Source organism: Oryctolagus cuniculus, chromosome 13 (assembly GCF_051225735.1).
Source record: "Oryctolagus cuniculus isolate XC-2025 breed Fujian yellow rabbit chromosome 13, ASM5122573v1, whole genome shotgun sequence".
In the NCBI taxonomy this organism is placed as follows: Eukaryota; Metazoa; Chordata; class Mammalia; order Lagomorpha; family Leporidae; genus Oryctolagus; species Oryctolagus cuniculus.
This window is the reverse complement of record NC_142879.1, coordinates 17,046,537-17,064,526: the sequence shown is the minus strand read 5'-3', so window position 1 is coordinate 17,064,526 and position 17,990 is coordinate 17,046,537. Positions and strand designations below refer to the sequence as shown.

General features: G+C 63.7%; 1 protein-coding gene across 8 annotated transcripts in view; it reads left to right on the top strand.

Moving 5' to 3' along the window:
* The window catches only part of KIF21B (kinesin family member 21B), a 47,080-nt gene extending 30,291 nt beyond the window's left edge, over positions 1-16,789 (top strand). For 2 of the 8 annotated variants that reach the window (XM_089312072.1, XM_089312073.1), the window contains exons 22-35: positions 970-1,141; positions 1,302-1,353; positions 1,478-1,535; positions 2,275-2,480; positions 2,558-2,632; positions 4,784-4,897; positions 8,045-8,181; positions 9,281-9,461; positions 10,504-10,668; positions 10,933-11,050; positions 12,104-12,274; positions 12,521-12,720; positions 13,161-13,340; positions 13,699-16,789. In XM_089312072.1, the coding sequence (XP_089168198.1) occupies positions 970-1,141; positions 1,302-1,353; positions 1,478-1,535; positions 2,275-2,480; positions 2,558-2,632; positions 4,784-4,897; positions 8,045-8,181; positions 9,281-9,461; positions 10,504-10,668; positions 10,933-11,050; positions 12,104-12,274; positions 12,521-12,720; positions 13,161-13,260 (1,749 nt within the window). In that variant the 3' untranslated portion in view covers positions 13,261-13,340; positions 13,699-16,789. Of the gene's footprint in view, positions 1-969; positions 1,142-1,301; positions 1,354-1,477; positions 1,536-2,274; positions 2,481-2,557; positions 2,633-4,783; positions 4,898-6,350; positions 6,390-8,044; positions 8,182-9,280; positions 9,462-10,503; positions 10,669-10,932; positions 11,051-12,103; positions 12,275-12,520; positions 12,721-13,160; positions 13,341-13,698 lie in introns of all 8 variants that reach the window. The other 6 variants (XM_070054927.2, XM_070054925.2, XM_070054928.2 and 3 more) reach the window with 4 other exon arrangements.
* Positions 16,790-17,990: the final 1,201 nt, after the last annotated feature.

The following is a 17,990-nucleotide window of genomic DNA, read 5'->3' as shown; positions in this document are numbered from 1 at the left end:
GCCAGGGGGTTGGCACACCCCATGAAAGGTGATCCTGCATGTCTGGCCCGGACCTGCCCCCTGCAGGGCAGGGCTTGAGTCTGTTGGAGGTGCCGAAGTGTGTGTACACTGGGGGTGAGGGAGTGGGAGACGGACGGACGGATGGACCGTACTCCACCAGGGGGTTTATGCTGGAACATCAGGCGTCCTTGAAGGTTCATCCCTTGTCCCCCGTGTCCCTGGAGAGGATGTACTTCCTTCCCCCTGTGGCCATGTGTGTGCCAGGTCACCCTGACAAGGGGACAGGAGACTGTGCCCTCCTTGGCCCTCACCCTGTGCTCAGGGAGTACCTCCAGCTCTGCTTTGTGTCTGAGGGGGCTGCAAGGGTCCGCCAGGGCCACCGTGACCCAGCGCCGCCATGACCCAGCGCCCTGGCCGGGGGCCTTGAGCCCCAGCGTGCACGGTCTGTGGTGTTGGAGGTCAGGAGTTCATGAGCAGGCAGCATAGAGCTGGCTCCCAGAGGCCTCTCTCCTCGCTGTTGACGGCTGTTGTGACCCCGCCGGAGCTCCACGTGGCCCTCTCAATGCCTGTGTCCTGACCTGCTCCTCTTGTGAGGACCCCAGTTGTGCTGGCTTGGGGTTTACCCGTAAGGCCTACTGTTGCCTCGTTTGCATCTTTAAAGGCCCTGCTTCCAAATCCAGTCGCAGGCTGCGGTCAGTCTGCGGTCAGTCGTCAGTCTGCGTTCAGTCGTGGGGGACTTCTGCATATGAACAGGCCTGGGGGCATGGCAGGGACACAGTTAAGCCCCTACAGGGTGTGTCTTAAGCGTGTATACAGAAGCTAAGGGGACCTGGGTGTCCAGGCGGGTGACAGGCACCAGGGTGGTGGCAGGAACTAGAAGGAAGCCCCCAAGGTATCTCCCAGGGAGCAGGTTGTATGCAGTGGACAGGCCAGAATGGATAACTCCCAGGCCTTGCATCCTGTACTCAGGGGCTACAGGTGGCGCAGAAGGAGGCCCAGATCCGGCTGCTGGAGGGGCGGCTGAGGCAAACGGACATGGCGGGCTCCTCCCAGAACCACCTGCTCCTGGATGCCCTGCGGGAGAAGGCCGAGGCGCACCCCGAGCTGCAGGCCCTCATCTACAACGTGCAGCAGGGTGTGGGTAGGTGTGGACCCCACCGCGCCCCCAGCTCTGACCCCCAGAGGCCTCCCTTGCCCGATCCCACCCCAGCCCGGCAGCCTTGGTCTGCTCTTGGTGCGTGGGGTGCAAGAGGGAGGCCTCCTGCTCTCCCCAACTCCAACAGGGCTTCTCCCTCCCGCAGAGAACGGCTACGCCAGCACGGACGAGGAGATTTCAGAGTTCTCGGAGGGGAGGTGAGCTTCCACGCTGGGCACGAGAGGCGGTGGGGGAGGGCTGCCGCAGGGTCCCAGGGGCTCTTTGGGATTCAGAAGCTGGGGTCCCGGAGAGCCAGAGCAGAACTCTTTGCTTCCTCCCCAGCTTCTCCCAGTCTTTCACCATGAAAGGCTCAACCAGCCACGATGACTTCAAGTTGAAGGTGAGCCCCACTGGAATCGGGCCCTGGTGTGGCGCAGCCGGCTTCCCCGAACCTGGTCCCCACTTACTGAGGCTCAGCCCCCACTCCTGCCCCCTGCAGCGGGGGTGGGGGTGCCAAGAAGAATGGAGCCTGGAGCTGGGGTGTCCCCCTGTGTAAGCCAGCACAGCCCGTTCTTTGTGAGGGGGGTGGCAGGCAGGGCGAGTGGCCTCTGCTGGCCTCCGTGCCTGCACCAAGCCCTACTTTCACACCGTCCCCTGCCCACCCAGGGCGGCCTCATGCTCTGGGTCAAAGCCAGGCGGCTGGTGGTCTTGCTGCTGACAGCTGACTCCAGGGTGGGAGCCAACAGCAGGGGAGCCTCCCAAACAGCCAGGGAGCCTTTCTTAGACTGAACCGACACAGGGGCGACCCAAGAGAGGATGAGGAAGGAGCTGCAGGCTGAGCCTAATGACTCAGGGGTAATTCTGGAGTTAGTTGGTCGGCTGGTGTGCAGCATGGGAGTCAGGCAGGGCCCGGGGTTGGTACAGTCAAGCAGCGGCAGTCTCTGGAGACCCCAGAGGCTTGCAGGCATCTGTGGGCGCAGAGGCAGTCTCTGGGGACGTCTGCCCAGGTCCTTCCACCAGCTCCTCCCCCGTAAGCCAAGGAGGCACCACTTCCGCTGTTGGGGCGCCCCACCCCGTCTTTCCCCTCTGTGTGCCATCCCCTTTGGGCTGGTTGGCCCACCACATCCTTTCTTCCCTAGGGTGAACCCAAGCTGTCTGCCCAAATGAAGGCAGTGTCGGCCGAGTGCCTGGGGCCCCCACTGGACATCTCCACCAAGAACATCACCAAGTCCCTGGCCTCACTCGTCGAGATCAAAGAGGACGGAGTGGGCTTCTCCATCCGAGACCCCTACTACCGGGACAAGGTTTCACGCACCGTCAGCCTGCCCACCCGGGGCAGCACTTTGTAAGGAGGGGACCAGGACTGTGGGTGTGGCTGAGCAGGGCCCGGGGCCTGGGCTTCACTGGACCCTTCTGTTGCAGCCCCCGGCAGTCTCGAGCCGCGGAGACGTCCCCTCTGACCCGGAGGAAGTCCTATGACCGAGGGCAGCCCATCAGGTCAGAGCATGTTCCGGAACCTGCTCCAGAGTCGCTGCTGGTCTTGTCCTTGGTTGCATGAATAGCTGTGAGATTTGATTCTGAGGGTCATCACGTGTTCTTTTTTTTTTTTTATTGTATTTATTTATTTGAAAGGTAGAGTTACAGACAGAGAGATGGAAAGACAAAGAAAGGGAGGTCTTCCATCTGCTGGTTCACTCCCCAAGTGGCTGCAACAGCCAGAGCTGAGCAGATCCAAAGCCAGGAGCCAGGAGCTTCTTCCTGGTCTCCCACACAGATGCAGGGGCCCAAGCACTTGGGCCATCTTCCACTGCTCTCTCAGGTCATAGCAGAGAGCTGGTTTGGAAGAGGAGCAGCTGGGACTAGAATTGGCGCCCATATGGCACCCATGCCTGCATGGCAGGCAGAGGCTTAGCCCACTACACCACAGCACCAGCCCCTATGCTTTTTTTCAAATAATTCCTCTTTTAAAAAAAAAGATTTATTTAGAATGCAGAGTTACAGACAGAGAGGGAGAGATCTATCCACTGATTCGCTCCCCAAATGGCTGCAACGGTCGGGGCCAGGCTAGGCTGAAGCCAGGAGCTTCAGCTCCCTCCGAGTTTCCTACGTGGGTGGCAGGGGACAAGCACTTGAGCCGTCTTCCGCTGCCTTCCCAGGAGCATCAGCAGGGAGCTGGTTCGGAAGCGGAGCAGCTGGGAATAGAACCAGCGCTCATGTGGGATGCCAGCGCTTCAGGCACTGGCTTGCTTGACCCGCTGGCCGGCGCCGGCTCCGTGGGGTACCCTTTTTAATCTGGGCCAGATGTGTGCCCTGGAGCCTCCATCAGGCACGTGGGAGTGGGGAGCCCCGCCACGTGCTGCACGCTGTTTGCTGGTGTGCACTCAACATAGGTGGCCTTATGGTGGCTTGGGTCGGTCACTGAACTGGGGTGCTGTAGCCTCTCATGACCAGCATCCTTGGGAACTTCCGCCCTGTCTAAGGCCTTGTCTGGGGAGAGGAGGTGGAAATTCAAAGAAAAACCAAAGTGGTCACTGCAGAGCCGTGATGTCTCAGCTGGCCAACCACACATGGGGTCAGGCCCCTCGAGCTTCCGCAGAGAGTGGGTCACCTCCGTGCACATAATTTTCGGAGGTCTGGTGGCCTCAACCTAGTCACACACAGTGAAAGCCGGGGCTCAAGATGACCTCTGGGGAGCTGCCTTGGTGGGAGGCGAGAGGCAGGCTTGCCACAGCCCTGCTTCCTCAGCCGGGCCTGAGCCGATGCCCGCAGCCGGGGGCTTGCCAAGTGGTCCCGGGCAGGTGTTGACAGGATGTCTGTCCACTTGGAGGCTCACCAGCTGTCACGTCGTCTGTGACCCGAGAGAACAGGCTTAGGCTGCAGCCTGAGGGCTGTAGGCCATGCCCGTGACGACTCTGGAGGGAGGGAGGATTCGCGAAGGCTGAGCCTGATGGTAACTTGGCAGGAGCGGGGCCATGGGGTACAGGAAGCGCCCGTGCCTCGTGGCGGGGCTCGGCTGCCTGCGTTGCCGTCATGGGAGTTAGGTTCTGAAAAGCAGCTGTGAACACCGGGTCGGCCAGCGCCAAACCACTGCTGCTGGGGGGATTCGGGGTGGGCTCCCGCAGGCCTCTGCTCCCGGCGCACTCGACCACCCGTCAGCACCCAACCGTGCGTCACGCGTGTGCTGGGATCCTTAGCGCTGGGCTCACAGCCCGGTGAGGAAGATGTTCACCGTCCCCCATCACAGCTTCTGACGCGCAGGGACTCTGAACAGCACTCAGTACTGTGCTAAGTCTTCAGTAAGAAGGACAAAAATGCAGAAAACCAGAAGACTCACAGGGCCCTGAGGCCGTGGAGAGCGGACATGGTGCAAGCCGGGAACAGGGTCTCCCTTCCTGGGGCACGCCCGAGTGACAGACGCTCCGCCCGTGCCGCCTTGGGTGTCACACATGACCTAGGAAGTAGATGACTTCTGGGGACGGAATCTGCCTCTGACCTGAGGCGACTTTCAGGACCGTGCCCAGGAGCTTAGCTGGGACCGGAGCTCTGCCCTCGGGCCTCCACTGAGACAGACGGTGGAAACCCAGTGCCGGGGGTGGCCTGCGGGCAGGGTGTGGCCACCAACTGTCGCCTCTCTGTTCCCCTCACCAGGTCCTCGGACGTGGGATTCACTCCTCCATCGTCCCCTCCCACTCGGCCCCGCAATGACCGCAATGTCTTCTCTCGGCTCACCAGTAACCAGAGCCAGGGGTCGGCACTGGACAAGTAAGGGGAGGGCTGAGGGGTGGCTTGGGAGGGCGGGGAGGGAAGGGGCCTGGCTGGAATTGCCCAGGGAGCTGGGCGGACCCAGGCCTGCTCTCGCGGCTCCTCTAAGAGGTGAGGCTCTGACCCCGGGATTGCGTCCAGTGCTGGCAACAAGGTTGGCCACTGGGAGCTGGCACACCACAGGCCCCCCGGGACTGCCCCCTTCATCGCCTTGGCTCACCCGATTTTCTCCAAAGCTCCTCCCTTTCAGTGTCGGCCCCTCCCCCGGCTGACCACAGCTCCTTCAGCCGAGGCCTGGTGGCCCTCACACACCGCCCTGGTGGCCACGGCAGGTTCAGCCTCTGTGCACCCACACCTGCTGCAGTCACGCTGTAGTCGCCCGGTGTCATGCCGAGGGGGCCCTGGCTTCTTCACCTGTCATTCCCTCGCCACTGTCCGTCAGCAGTGAGCATCACCTTCTGTGCCTTACGTTAGAGGGGCGAGGCCCCTCGAGGGGTCGAGAGAGAGAGTGTGGGAGCAGGGCCCTGACTTTCGAACAGTGGGCTCTGCCTGGCCAAAGGGGGGACCCCCATGCTCCCTGTGTCCCCATCTGCTTGGCCCAGCCTGGCCCCTGCTAACTCTCTGAGCGCCCCCCGGAGTAGGGGCTCCTCGGGCCTCCTGAAAAGCTTCCCTAGCCCCAGAGGCAGCCGTGCCGAGTCCTCCAGGGCACCCCAGGCCTGAAGGTCTTGTACCCAGTGCTGAGCGCGCCCTTCCCCTCGCCACACACATGCCCCTTCCTGCTCAGATTACGGCTCTGTGAGTGGTCCCTCCTTCCCAGGCTGCCTCAGCTCAGGCCCGGCCCAGCCACGCAGGGTGCACCCCGCCTCCAGGCCATCACAGTGCACAGGCCCCCAAAGACTCCATCTGCCCAATCTAATCGTCTCCCAGAGGCCTGGGTCTTGCCAGTGGCCCTGGTCTTGGGGCAGGGGCGTGGTGCAAGGTCCCGGGGACTTCCTGGGGACAGTGGACCTTGTAAATAAGTGAGCTCCTGAAGGGTGGCCGGAGAGGCAGCTCCCGGCACCTCCGTCCGGCCTCAGGCAGGCACTAGCATTGCTGGGGTGGGGGCGTGCCCCCAGCTTGTCCCGTGGGGCAGCCGGAGAGCTTGGAACCAACCAACAGCCCCAACTGTCTCCCCCAGTGTGCGGCCAGCGCGCCCACACCTCCCACAGCCCCTCCCCACCCCCTCTGCTAGCCGGGGGACCCCCGAGTGCTCATCCTGGGCCGGCCCCCCCCGGCTCGCAGAGCTGCCCTCCCACCCCCTCCCCGCTTCCCTTGAAGGCCCTCCCTCCTCTGCCTCTCTCCGCTCCCCTTGAAGAGAATAACCCGCCCTCTGACCTGGTGCTGCTGCCGCCTCTGCCGCCCTGTGTGTGTTTCCTCTCTCCCCCTAATCCAGCTAATTTTCTGCCCTCCCCAGGTCTGACGACAGCGACTCCTCTGTGTCGGAGGCCCTGAGGTACACACAGAATGTCTCCCGTGTTGGGCCCCCACTCTCTGCTCTCTGTCCCGCCTGCACACCCGGCCCTCTGCATGCAGCCCCTCCTCTCCCTGGCCCTCCCCACACCTGTCCCTGCCTCATGGTTCCTCCCTCTCAGGGCACCCGGCGGCATGGCCTCTGACTGCGCCACACCCGGCTGGAGCTGGGGGCTTGGGGGTGCAGCTGCTTGTGGCCAATCTGGTTCTCTCCTCCCTCACGGCCTGGGCGGGCAGGGGACAGGGCGTGGACACCTGGGGCAGGCCAGGGCTGGAGCTGAGGGCCAGCTGGGCTGCTGCGTCACGGGCTGTGCCCGGGACCCTGTGGCTCACTCAGCTTGGGCCAGAGTGGCCAACTCTTTAGACCTGGGCTCTGAGAAGGACACCATGGGGGCACTGCCCCGCCCACGTCTGGTGGCACCCGGATATGCAGGTCCCTGCCCCCTACCCCGGCCAGTGGGATGAGCCAAGGCGAGTCCTCCCTAGCACCACCATGACATCCCACAGCCAGGAACAAGTCTCCGGCCTGCTGGGCCCAGCTTCCTCCCCGGCTCCAGTCGTCCTGGCGTGCGTGCTGCCGGCCCCTTCGCCACTGTGGGCAGCGAGCCTTTGTCGTGGCCATCGCCATGGGAGAGTCAGCCTCCTGGCCCTCCTGACGTGTTTGCATGGCACACTCGGCCTCCTCTCCAGACACACTGCCAGTTCCCAAACGCGTGTCAGAGTGGGCGCAGGGCCGCCTGGGGGCGCCGTCTGTGTGTGAGAGACTCTGGGCCAAGCTGGGCCCTGGGAGGTGTGTGGGGGGGTGCTGCAGTTTGAGGAGCCCTGCCCGGGACATCGGTCATTTCTGTCAGTCAGGGGCAGCATGTGCTTTGAGCAAGAGCGAGAATCTGTTTTCAAACGTGACTCAGCCGGCGCCTTTACTAAGAGGAATACAGTCCGTGGTCTCCATCCTCAGAGCCACCCGGGGCTGCATGGCGCGTGCCTTGCCCTCCCGTGGGCCGGCCCCCCTCCTTCTCTCATGGCGTCTCCGGGGCGAGGGTGCCATGCCGCATCTGCAGGGCCTCACTCCAGAGGCCCCGGCAGGGCTGGGCTTCCTAAAGGGATCCACCTCTTGGTCAAGGCAGTCACAGGTCTGACCGTGCTGGCCCACAAGGCTGTGGCAGCATGCGTGCACATGCGTGTACGTGTGTGTGTGTTGGTGAGGCCTGGCCATCTCTGCCCCCTTCCTCTCACCCTTGGCGGCTGAAGGAGCTCGGAGAGGCTGACTCCAGCACTTGGCCTCTGCCCCACCCCCGGGGGCCTGCATGTGTTCTGTGGCCACATCTGGGCCAGGCGCTGTGAGATGGGAGCTTTCCAGGGGAAGGGCCCACGCCTCCTGCTCCTTCCATCCAGGCCTAGGATGCGGCTTGCTTCCTGGGAGTGCTGGGGACGCCGACTAACAGATCGCCGTACAAGGCAGGCCCTCGCCGCCCTAACAGCCCGTTCCTGCTCTCGACCCCAGTGGAGTTTGGCCGCAGTCTCTGTCATTAGGCTCTCGTCCCCTCTCTGCCTTGGTCCCCTCTCAGCTCTGCACCTCTGGCAGCCCGGCCGCGATCCCTGGGGCTGACGGCTGTGCCCTCTCTCCCTCTCTCCCGGAAGGGGCGTCATCACGCCTGTTGGAGGAGCCAAGGGCGCTCGGACGGCCCCGCTGCAGTGCATCTCCATGGCCGAGGGCCACACCAAGCCCATCCTCTGCCTGGATGCCACAGACGAGTTGCTTTTCACCGGGTCCAAAGGTGCGTGGAGCCCCGACTGGCCACGTCGGGTGAGAGTCCCCCCAGCTCTCCTTCTGCCTGCGTGGACTGTGAAGGAGATAAAGCACAGAGTCCCCAGGAGTTGAGGGCACGGGGGCCACCACACTGGGCACCTCCTTTGTCTCCTGCCGTGCCCCGAAGCTCCCATCCCATGTGCCCCGATTCTTTTTTTTTTAAAAGATTGATTTTATTTATGTATTTATTTATTTGAGAGGTAGAGTTATAGACAGAGAGAAAGGTCTTCCATCTGCTGGTTCACTCCCCACATGGCCGCAGTGGCTGGAGCTGAGCCGATCCAAAGCCAGGAGCCTCCTCCAGGTCTCCTGCATGGTGCAGGGCCCAAGCACTCGGGCCATCCTCCACTGCCTTCCCAGGCCACAGCAGAGCTGGATCGGAAGAGGAGCAGCCAGAACTCGAACCTGTGCCCATATGGGATTCCGGCACCGCAGGCAGAGGCTTAGCCCACTATGCCACAGCGCCGTCCCCGCCCCCTGGCTGATTCTTCCCTCATACCTGACCCTGGGGCTCCATCCTGACCTCGGAAACTTCAGGAAGCTTCTCAGTAGCCCCACCTCGTGTGCTTGTAACCCTGACGTCAAACCCGTACCTGCGGCTAAGCAGTCCCTGGCTGTCTGCAGCAGGCCTCCCCAGGGTTAGGCACACTGTCTCGGTCGCAGTAGCAGTCAACAGGTACCAGCGGAGGCGTCAGCCTGCAGCAGGCACACGTGGCAGCAGCGCGAGTGTCTGCGTCTCCGGGGCAGGGGCAGGGAGAGCTGTCAACCCAGGAGCTGTTGATTGATTCGCAGCTTTCCCCTAAGATTTGCTGTCCACTTGTTCACTTATTTCATCAGCTGTTAGCGTCTGTAGGAACAGGCACTGAGGGCTGGAGAATTTCATCTTGGCCCGGGACAGCTCGGCGATGCTCACGGCACTGGTGTTTGTGGCACGTTTGCTTGAGACGCTCTGGTCTGAGATCTGAGGTCTTGGCCACAAGCACACACCTCCGTGTTTCCCTCCCTCTCTGCCTGGGGGGAGCTGCCTGAGCCCTGGTGACCAACATCTGTCTCCCCCCCCCCCCCAGACCGCAGCTGCAAGATGTGGAACTTAGTCACGGGGCAGGAGATCGCAGCCCTGAAGGGCCACCCCAACAACGTGGTGTCCATCAAGTACTGCGGCCTCTCGGGGCTCGTGTTCTCCGTGTCCACCTCCTACATCAAGGTGTGGGACATCCGGGACTCGGCCAAGTGCATTCGGACCCTCACGTAAGTGACCCACCTGCCGCCCCTCGCGTGCAGGCTTCCCAGCCCAAGTGACCCACGAAACAGCTCAACCTGGGTCCATGAGCACAAGGCTCTTCCCGGCCCGGGGCCTTGGCTTGACCCTGGGGGCCTTGGGTTGGGAGACGGTGTCCGGGGCAGCAGCAGCGTGGCGAGCCTTTAGCCTGCTTACCCTCTACCTTCATCCCAGTCCCCCAAGCCCTGCCCTTGAGACCAGCGGACAGAAGCCATCGGCTGCCTGCAGGGATAGGCCACCCGATGGCCATGAGCCCTGGCCTGACAGGCCGGCAGACCCCGGGGAGACAGAGCTGAGACCAGGACCCCTGCAAAACAAAGTCATTTTAAGCGAGGAGCGTGCTTTGTCCCTACATGTACATTGTCAGCTACCATCTGTTCCTTAAGTTGATCCGTAAAAAGTGAGCGCCAAGGCCTTCTGGGGCCATGAGGTTCCCCTATAATGGAGAGGTGTGTCATCGCTGGCTTACTCGGACTGTCCTGGGCGTAGCCACAAACTGTGGGCTCAGGGCAGCTGTCAGTCCCTGCAGGTTCATCCATTGTAACAGATGCACTACACTAGTGGGGGTGGGAAGCTGGGGGCTGGCATATGAGCAACCTCAGTACCTTCTGTTCGGTTCTGCTGGGAGCCTAGAGTTGCTCTTAAAATTTTTTTAGAACAAGGTAAAGAGAGTGGGCATTATCACCTTTTCACAGATGGTGAAACAGACTCGGGTCAGGTGATCGTCATGAGACCCGAGTCCAGACTGAGTCCCATGACCCCGTGGTACAGCCTCCCGGCCAGCGCCTGAGCACACGGGCAGGCCACGTGGTCACCTGTCCTGCTGGGCTGGGGTGGAGCTCTCTACCCTGTCTCACTTCTCGGGAGAGCTGTTGCTGTCTGTTCAGTCCAGGAAAGCTCCCTGGAAGAAGTGGCTCGGGGGGGCTGCTCTGAGTGGGGTTTCATCGGTCTCCTGGCCCACGTGGACAGACCATTTTGACCGATAGCCTTGCCTCTGGTCCTCGTGGGCAGGTCCTCAGGCCAGGTGATCTCAGGGGACGCCTGTGCCGCCACGTCCACCCGCGCCATCACCAGTGCCCAGGGGGAGCATCAGATCAACCAGATCGCACTCAGCCCCTCGGGCAGCATGCTGTACGCCGCCTCAGGCAACGCCGTCCGCATCTGGGAGCTCAGCAGGTCAGCGAGGGGCCCAGGGCGGCTCCCTGGTCTCAGCCTGGGAGGAGCGCCCGGGATGGGCAGGACCGCAGCTACCCCTCCTCTTCCCTGCGCTGCCGGACTTGGGGCCCCTGGGACAGGGAGCACCTTAAGTCGAGGTTCTTGATCTCGCTTGGAGGGGAGGAGCTGTGTCCTGGCCAGGCCTGCTGTCCCCGAGGCAGAACTCCCACCCCAGCCACAGGTCCTCCCAATCCACCTGCCCTGGCTGGCCTCTCCCCACTGCAGGTTCCAGCCCATTGGCAAGCTGACTGGCCACATCGGCCCCGTGATGTGTCTGACGGTCACCCAGACCGCCAGCCAGCACGACCTCGTGGTGACCGGCTCCAAGGACCACTATGTCAAGGTACCTGAGGCTGCCTCAGCCTGAGCCCTGAGTGTCAGTGCCTCTTGCACTCCTCCCCGCCCTTTGCCCTCTCACCTTGGGAGTACAGGGAGACCCCTGGGGGTCTGTGCTGAAGAAACCATCCCAAAGAAGGCCGGATGACGAGTGTAGGACATTACACGGCTGTGCTACTCTGTAAACGGCACAGAATTTGGAACAACCTAAATGTCTAAGTGCAGAATATTCTGGAATTCTAGAATATTCAAGAAAAGTCTGGAAAATCCACAAACAGGATGCAATGCCACTATGAAAATAATAAATAGGAAAAAACAAAGCAACAAATGTTCAAACAATGCTAATTGGGTCTGCCACCTAATTATGCCAGTGTAGCCGGAGCTCTGTGGTTGCACTGCAAGGCAGTAGGGAGGGAGGAGGGGAGGAGAGGGAGGACTGGGAGGAGTGTTGTAGTTACAGAACCTGTAATGCTACATTTAATTTGAAAATTTTAAAGATTTATTTTATTTATTTGAGAAGCAGAGTTAGAGGGAAAGGCAGAGAGGCCTTCCATCTACTGACTCACTACCCAAATGGCCACAATGGCCAGGACCGTGCCAGACTGGAGCCGGGAGCTCCCTCCAGGTCTCCCACGTGGGTGCAGGGACCCCGGCACTTGAGCCATCCTCTGCTGCTTTCCCAGGCCATTAGCAGGGAGCTGGATCAGAAGTGGAGCAGCCGGGACTCGAACCAGCACAACATAAGGGATGCCAGTGTTGCAGGCAGAGGCTTTTCCTGCTGCACCACAGCGCTGGCCCCAGTTTAATTTCTTAAAAAGCAAAAGTGTTATAAAGGGGGCTCCTACCCCAAGGGGACCTTTCTTCTCAGTAGCTGCTTATTTAGCTGGGGACTGTCCAGTGATTAGCCCAGTCACCAGTCCCCACGGGGAGGTTCAGGCCCTGGGCCTTCAGGGTCCCCAGTCCCTTGGAAGAAGTGGCCCCTCTCCCAGGAGCCCTGGGGAGGCTCCTCCCTTCACCAGCGGGCCGGGCCCTCAGCCTGTCCCTCCCCCCCCCAACTCAGATGTTCGAGCTGGGCGAGTGTGTGACCGGCACCATCGGCCCCACCCACAACTTCGAGCCGCCGCACTACGATGGCATTGAGTGTCTCGCCATCCAGGGAGACGTCCTGTTCAGTGGTTCCCGCGACAACGGCATCAAGAAGTGGGACCTGGAGCAGCAGGAGCTCATCCAGGTGCGGGGGGAGGGGCACAGCTCCCCAGGGTCTGGGCTCCCCCCAGGGCGGCCGGCTTTCCCAGCTGCCCCTGACTTTGGGGAGCTTGCGTCAGCCTGACCCCTCTGGGGGCAGAAGGATCCGCCCTGGGCCCCCAGAGCCCCCAGCCCATGTGACCCGTGACGCTTCCCTGCGCGACTGTCCAGCCACCAGCAAGAGGGGCCCCAGGCCAGTCCCCTCCCACCTCACCGCCCGCTCCTCCTGCAGCAAATCCCCAACGCACACAAGGACTGGGTGTGCGCCCTGGCCTTCGTCCCGGGCCGCCCCATGCTGCTGAGCGCCTGCCGAGCCGGCGTCATCAAGGTCTGGAACGTGGACAACTTCACGCCCATCGGTGAGATCAAGGGCCACGACAGCCCCATCAACGCCATCTGCACCAACGCCAAGCACATCTTCACGGCCTCCAGGTGGGTGCCGCGCAGACGGGCCGCCTCTGCTCCCCTGCCCCCACCGCCCGCTTCCTGGCGTGGGCAGGGAGCCGGCAGGCTCAGGGCCCTGCCGCTGCCCCCGCGCCCCCTCTTTCTGTACCCAGCCCGTGCCAGCCTTCACCGCGTGCCCACCAGTGCCAGGCACTGCAGTGGGCAGGGGCGCGGGGAGCTGCTGGGCCCCCGGCTGGACTTAAGCCGCCTGTCGGCCCGAGCAGCAGTCTCTGCGGTATCTCAGGCCGCACCTGCTAGCCAGGCCCTGCCCCCACCCCGCCAGCCCCAACTCTGGGCCCTGTGGTCATCGAGCACCGGGCCCTCGGCCCCATGGGCGCTGCTCAGCCTCCTCATCTCTCGTTCCCACTGTGCCCCTCCCCCCTCCCGTGTCCACCGGCCCCTCCTCTCTCCTCTCTTCCCCCCCACAGTGACTGCCGGGTAAAGCTGTGGAATTACGTCCCTGGACTCACCCCCTGCCTTCCTCGCCGAGTCCTGGCCATAAAGGGCCGCGCCACCACCCTGCCCTGACCCCCCACCCTGTCTCTCTCTCTCTCTCCCCTCTCTCCTCCCCCCTCTCCCCCCACTTCGATCTGAGCTGCTTCTTCACGGTACGAGATCCTTTTTCCCCCCTTCCTGCTCGCCCTTTCTCGCCTGCCTGGCCCAGAGACGCGGCCCCGCCCCCGCCCCCTTCCAAGCATGAGCAGGGGGAGCGCCCCCCCCGAGAGGGGTGCCAGGTGCTGAGCAGGGGGGAGCATCCAGACCCCAACCAAACAAAGCCACAGCCACAGAGGAAGCCCCGAGGTCCCTCGGGGCCAGGGATGGGCCTGACCCCTGCCCTGCACGCCCAGCCTGCAGCCCACCTGCCTGAGCAGTGCCTGCCCCACGGCCCAGCCACGCTTGGGGAGCCCGGGGATCCTGCCTGCCACCCCTCGTGGGCTCACCGGCCCCTCTCTGTCCTCCCCACAGTGACCTGACGGTGAAGTTCTGGAGCGTGCGGAGGGTGCCCGGAGTCGCATCCTAGGAGCGAGGTCCGAGGGATGCCCGACCCTCGGCCCCAGCCGCCCGGCCACCGTGGAGGGGAAGCTGTGGCTGGGGGCGGAGGCTGCGGCCCCTCCCACCCTGCTTGCTCTTGGCCTTCCCACCGAGCACTGCCCCTCAGAGAGAGGTTGGGAGACTGAGCCACGCAGCCAAGGGGCGTCATCCCTCTTCCTCCCTCTTCCACCGGGTGGTCTCCGCTGAGCCTCCGGGCCTTTCCCCGGGGCTCAGAGGGGAACTGAAGCAGCACAGCCCAGCCCCGTGGCGCCCCCACCACGAGCGGGCCTCCCCTGTGTCCCAGCCCGGCCTCCGAGCCACTGCACCTGCCTCTGAGCCGAGTCCTCAGGTAACCCCGGGAGCCAGGTGCAGGCAGCTGGCCCTGTACCCTGGGGGCCCCAGCAGTGGCTCAGGGGCCTCTCCCAGGGGGCCAGGGTGGAGCTGCTTGGGGAGATGGTCAGAAATACTCCAGCCGTTTAATTTATTATGTTTTTGTTTTTGTTTTTTGCTGTTGCCTCCTGGAAACTGACTTGAAGTTTCTTCCCACGTGTACTCTCCCTCCTCTCTTGGGGGGTTGGGGCCAGGAACCCCCAGGGCCACTGCCTCTGTGTGCTGCGCACAGGAGGGGAGTGCCCCCTCCCACTCTGCAGCTTGGGCCTGTCCCCGCCCCTGCCCCCGGGGACCCTCCAGGCCGCCCAGCGCTACAGTGCCTTCCCCCGTCCTGGGGCCTGGCACCCGTGCCGGGCAGCCTCACACCAGCCACGCCCGCAGCGCCACACGTGTCTTCTACCCCAGGGGCTCGTGCCCACCACCCCCAGAAAGGCAGGGCCTGCGAGGTCACACAGAGAGCAGCTCAGTGGACAGCCCCCCGGCAAGTTGGGAGCTGAGGGTCCCTGGGCTCCCCACCCAGCCCCGGGGGCTCCCCCCATCTCGGGGCTCCCCACGCTTCTTCCACCCTGGTTTTGTCAGCAGCCGCGCTTTCTAGCCTTAACACCGGCCTGGGCGTGGGCCCCCCTCAGTGAGCTGCTTCCTCCTTCCTCTGGGACTGAGGCCTCCCGGCGCCCCCTGTTGGGGCAACTGTGGATTTGCAGGAACGCTCCCCAGGCCCCCTCCCTGCCCACACCGGCCGTGTGGCGGTCACCGGCCCTGGGCTCCGTCCCTAGGGCACGGTGACTTTGGGACTGCTGAGCTGGGGCCAGGGTGGCTGCCGTGGCCCAGGGAAGGCTGGGGGGCCTGTCCTCCTCCCACGGCTGCTCGCGCGTGGCCCTCAGGGACGTGCTGCTGGACTCTGGCTGTGCCGACCTGTGAGGAGCACCTGAACCCGGCCCTGGGCACCTGGACAGCCCCCGGCAAGGCCTTCCTCTGCCCGTCCCCCGGCGCCGGGCCCTCAGCGCTCAGAAGTGGCCGCAAGTCTCTTCCCACCCACGTCCGCCCCTCCCCAGCCACCTGCCGCAGAAACTTACCGCCCGTAGGGAAGACGCCTCGCACGGCTGTTGACGTACACGCTGCCGGAGCTGGGAGACCCACACCGGGCTGCCCGTGCCCGGGTGCTCTTCAGCCCCAGGAGAGGTGCTGGGCGCCACGCTGTGTCCTGCTGTTTCTGCTGGGTCAGCTACCTCATGCGGGGCCGGCTCTGCTGTCCTGGAGAGCGTCACTGACTTACGTCCCCGGGAGGCCTGGGCCGCTCCGAGCTGTGCTCCACGGGCGCCGTCCCTGCCGCTCTCTCAGGGAGCCCGAGGCCCAGGGCCGGGGCAGGCCCCAGCTCCGCTCAGCGCACAAGACCCCATGTGTCGGAAGCACAGTATGGTTGCCATGGAGCACAACGGGCCCCGGCCGGAGTTAGACCGCAGGGGCCCAGCTCATCCTGATCCTGGGACCAATCCCGTTACTTCCTGTCCCTCCGTGCCCGTCCCTAAGACTTGAGACCAAGCTGCATGTGTGTGCCGGGGGCCCCGTGCAGACCCTGGATCTTCACACAGCTGGGCACAGCCGGGGTCCCTACCCTATTGAGCCTGAAGAGCTTGGACCCCAGAGTGCCCACGTCTGGGGCCGAGACCCCGTCCACACCTTTGAAGCTGACTGCAGCCTCCTGGGGCGGAAGGTGGCTCCCATCCCCGTGGCCGTCGGGACCAGGCCCTGGTCTCGGTGTGAACCAGTTCAGTGTTTGCTTTCCTGTGAGTGACTGACCCCTCCCAGGCTCCACCGGAGCACCTCCGGCGCCTGCCGGGGGCAATCGGCCAGGCGGAGGCCGGTGCACCTGCGGCCCGGCTGCAGCTCGGGAAATGCCCGGTCCTCGGTGATGGCCCTGCTGCCCGCCCCTGGGCTGTGTGGTGGGCGCAGGGCACTTAAGAGCACAGCCGCTGTGGGGAGGGAGGACGCTGGGTCGCTGGGACCCCTCGTGCCTCCTGGTGTGGGGGCTGCGGGCAGCAGCTGCCTGCTGTGAGGTCGGCGCCCAGCCCCCCGCCAACCCTGCCGGGCTCCCCCGATGTCATCTGGGGCCGGGTCCGCCCTGCAGGAGTGATGAGCGCCTTCCCGCTGCAGGGCCCAGACCTGTGGCTTCTGTCCCTTTGCCATCGCGGACAGGGAAGCATTTGCTGCTTCCCCTGCTGGGCCAAGGCCTCCTCAGGCCTTCCAGGGCCTGGGCCGCCCCTGCTGGCTCCCTGACCCTCCGCTGCCCTCGTAAGCGCAAGGACAGAATCTGCGGGGAGGTTCTGGGTCATCATCTGGCCCCTGCCCATCCCCAGCCCCCTCCTCGCCTGACTCTGTCCTTTGAAGCTGTGCCCCCAGGGCTGAGCAGGGAAGCAGGGAGTGGGAGCGGAGCGCCGGGGTGACGGGTGACGCGAGCGGGGCCCTCCCGGCTCGCTGTCCTCCCGCAGTGGCGAGCACAAGTGTGTGTGTGTGTACCTCTGCCGCCGGCTGTACATAGTGTATGGAAGCGATGGAAGCCGCCTGCTGTACGTTTCCGTTCCTGGGTGGGATGTGTGTGTTCTAAGACGCTGTCATAAATAAAACCCGACTGACCATCGCCTGTGGAGCTGTGGCCCTGAGGGCTGCTGGGAGGCAGGAGAAGGTTCTGGGCTCGGAGTTTGGGGCGCACCCAGTTAGGAAACAGCTTCGGGAGGGCTGCATCCTCCACCAGACCCCGCCGGCTGCCTTCGGGGCAGGTGTGGTCGCTGCAAGGGCAAGGCCGCCACGTCCGACACCTGCTGTGGCCCAGGTGCTGTCGAGGGCGCATTTCCTTCCATCTCCCCCAGCCTCCGTGGAAGCGAGACAGGTCTCAGGGTGGGAGTGACTAAGCCAGGCTCACGGCTTCTAAGGGCACAGCCAGCCCTGCCCCAGGCGGCAGCACGCTGTGCCTGCCGTGGACCGTACCCACTGCCCTCCCTTGCCTCTTAACAAGAGAAGACAAAGATAGCAATGGCTTGGAAGGAGACGGCTCTACTCCGGTCTTGGGCTTGTGTCCTTAAGTCCTTGGAAAACCGCATCCCTTGCAGATACCCATGAGTCACTCCATCAACTCCAGGGGATTCTGCCCGGTGGGGGGTGCGTGTGGGGGTGGGGTGGGACAGGACTCCCCTCCTCATCACCGGCCGCCTTGCTATCAGGGCGATGAGCTCTGTTTCCCAAATACAAACCCAAGTAGTTTCCTCAAGCTGCACAGGTCCCTGCTACCTGCCCAGCCCGCGGCTGGGACCAGAGCCAGCCAGTGAGTTCCTGGAGCCTGCAGGAGGCAGCGGTCATCGTGGGGGTGGGGGTGGGGGTGCCCCTCGCAGGGAAACCCTGGCCAGTTAGGATCAAGCAGATCTATGAGAACAGGTCTTTAATGCTACCGACCTGCTTGTTGCAAAGCGAGACCGCCCCTGGGGTGCAGTGCAGGGGTAGGAGCGTGTTGCCCAGTGCTTGGGGGGGTGTCTGTTCACCTCCATCTGCACAGGTTCAGCAGGTAAGGCCCCCACGGGGGGCGGGCGCTGGCTGACCTGGCAGCAGGCTGAGAGGAGCCACACGTGTGGCCTTCAACACCACACTGAGCTTGTCTGCAAGGGTGGCTGGGGGACAGTGCCACGAGGACTGTGGCCACCCCTGAGAGGGGGTACACGGAGGCAGAGAGGGCCAGTGAGGCGGGAGCTCCGTGTGCCCCCAGGGTGTGGGGGCAGGTGATGGAGCCCTGTGGGAGCTTGCTTATTAGGACATGGGGCTACTGTTCTGTGTTCTCCCTAGGACAAGGT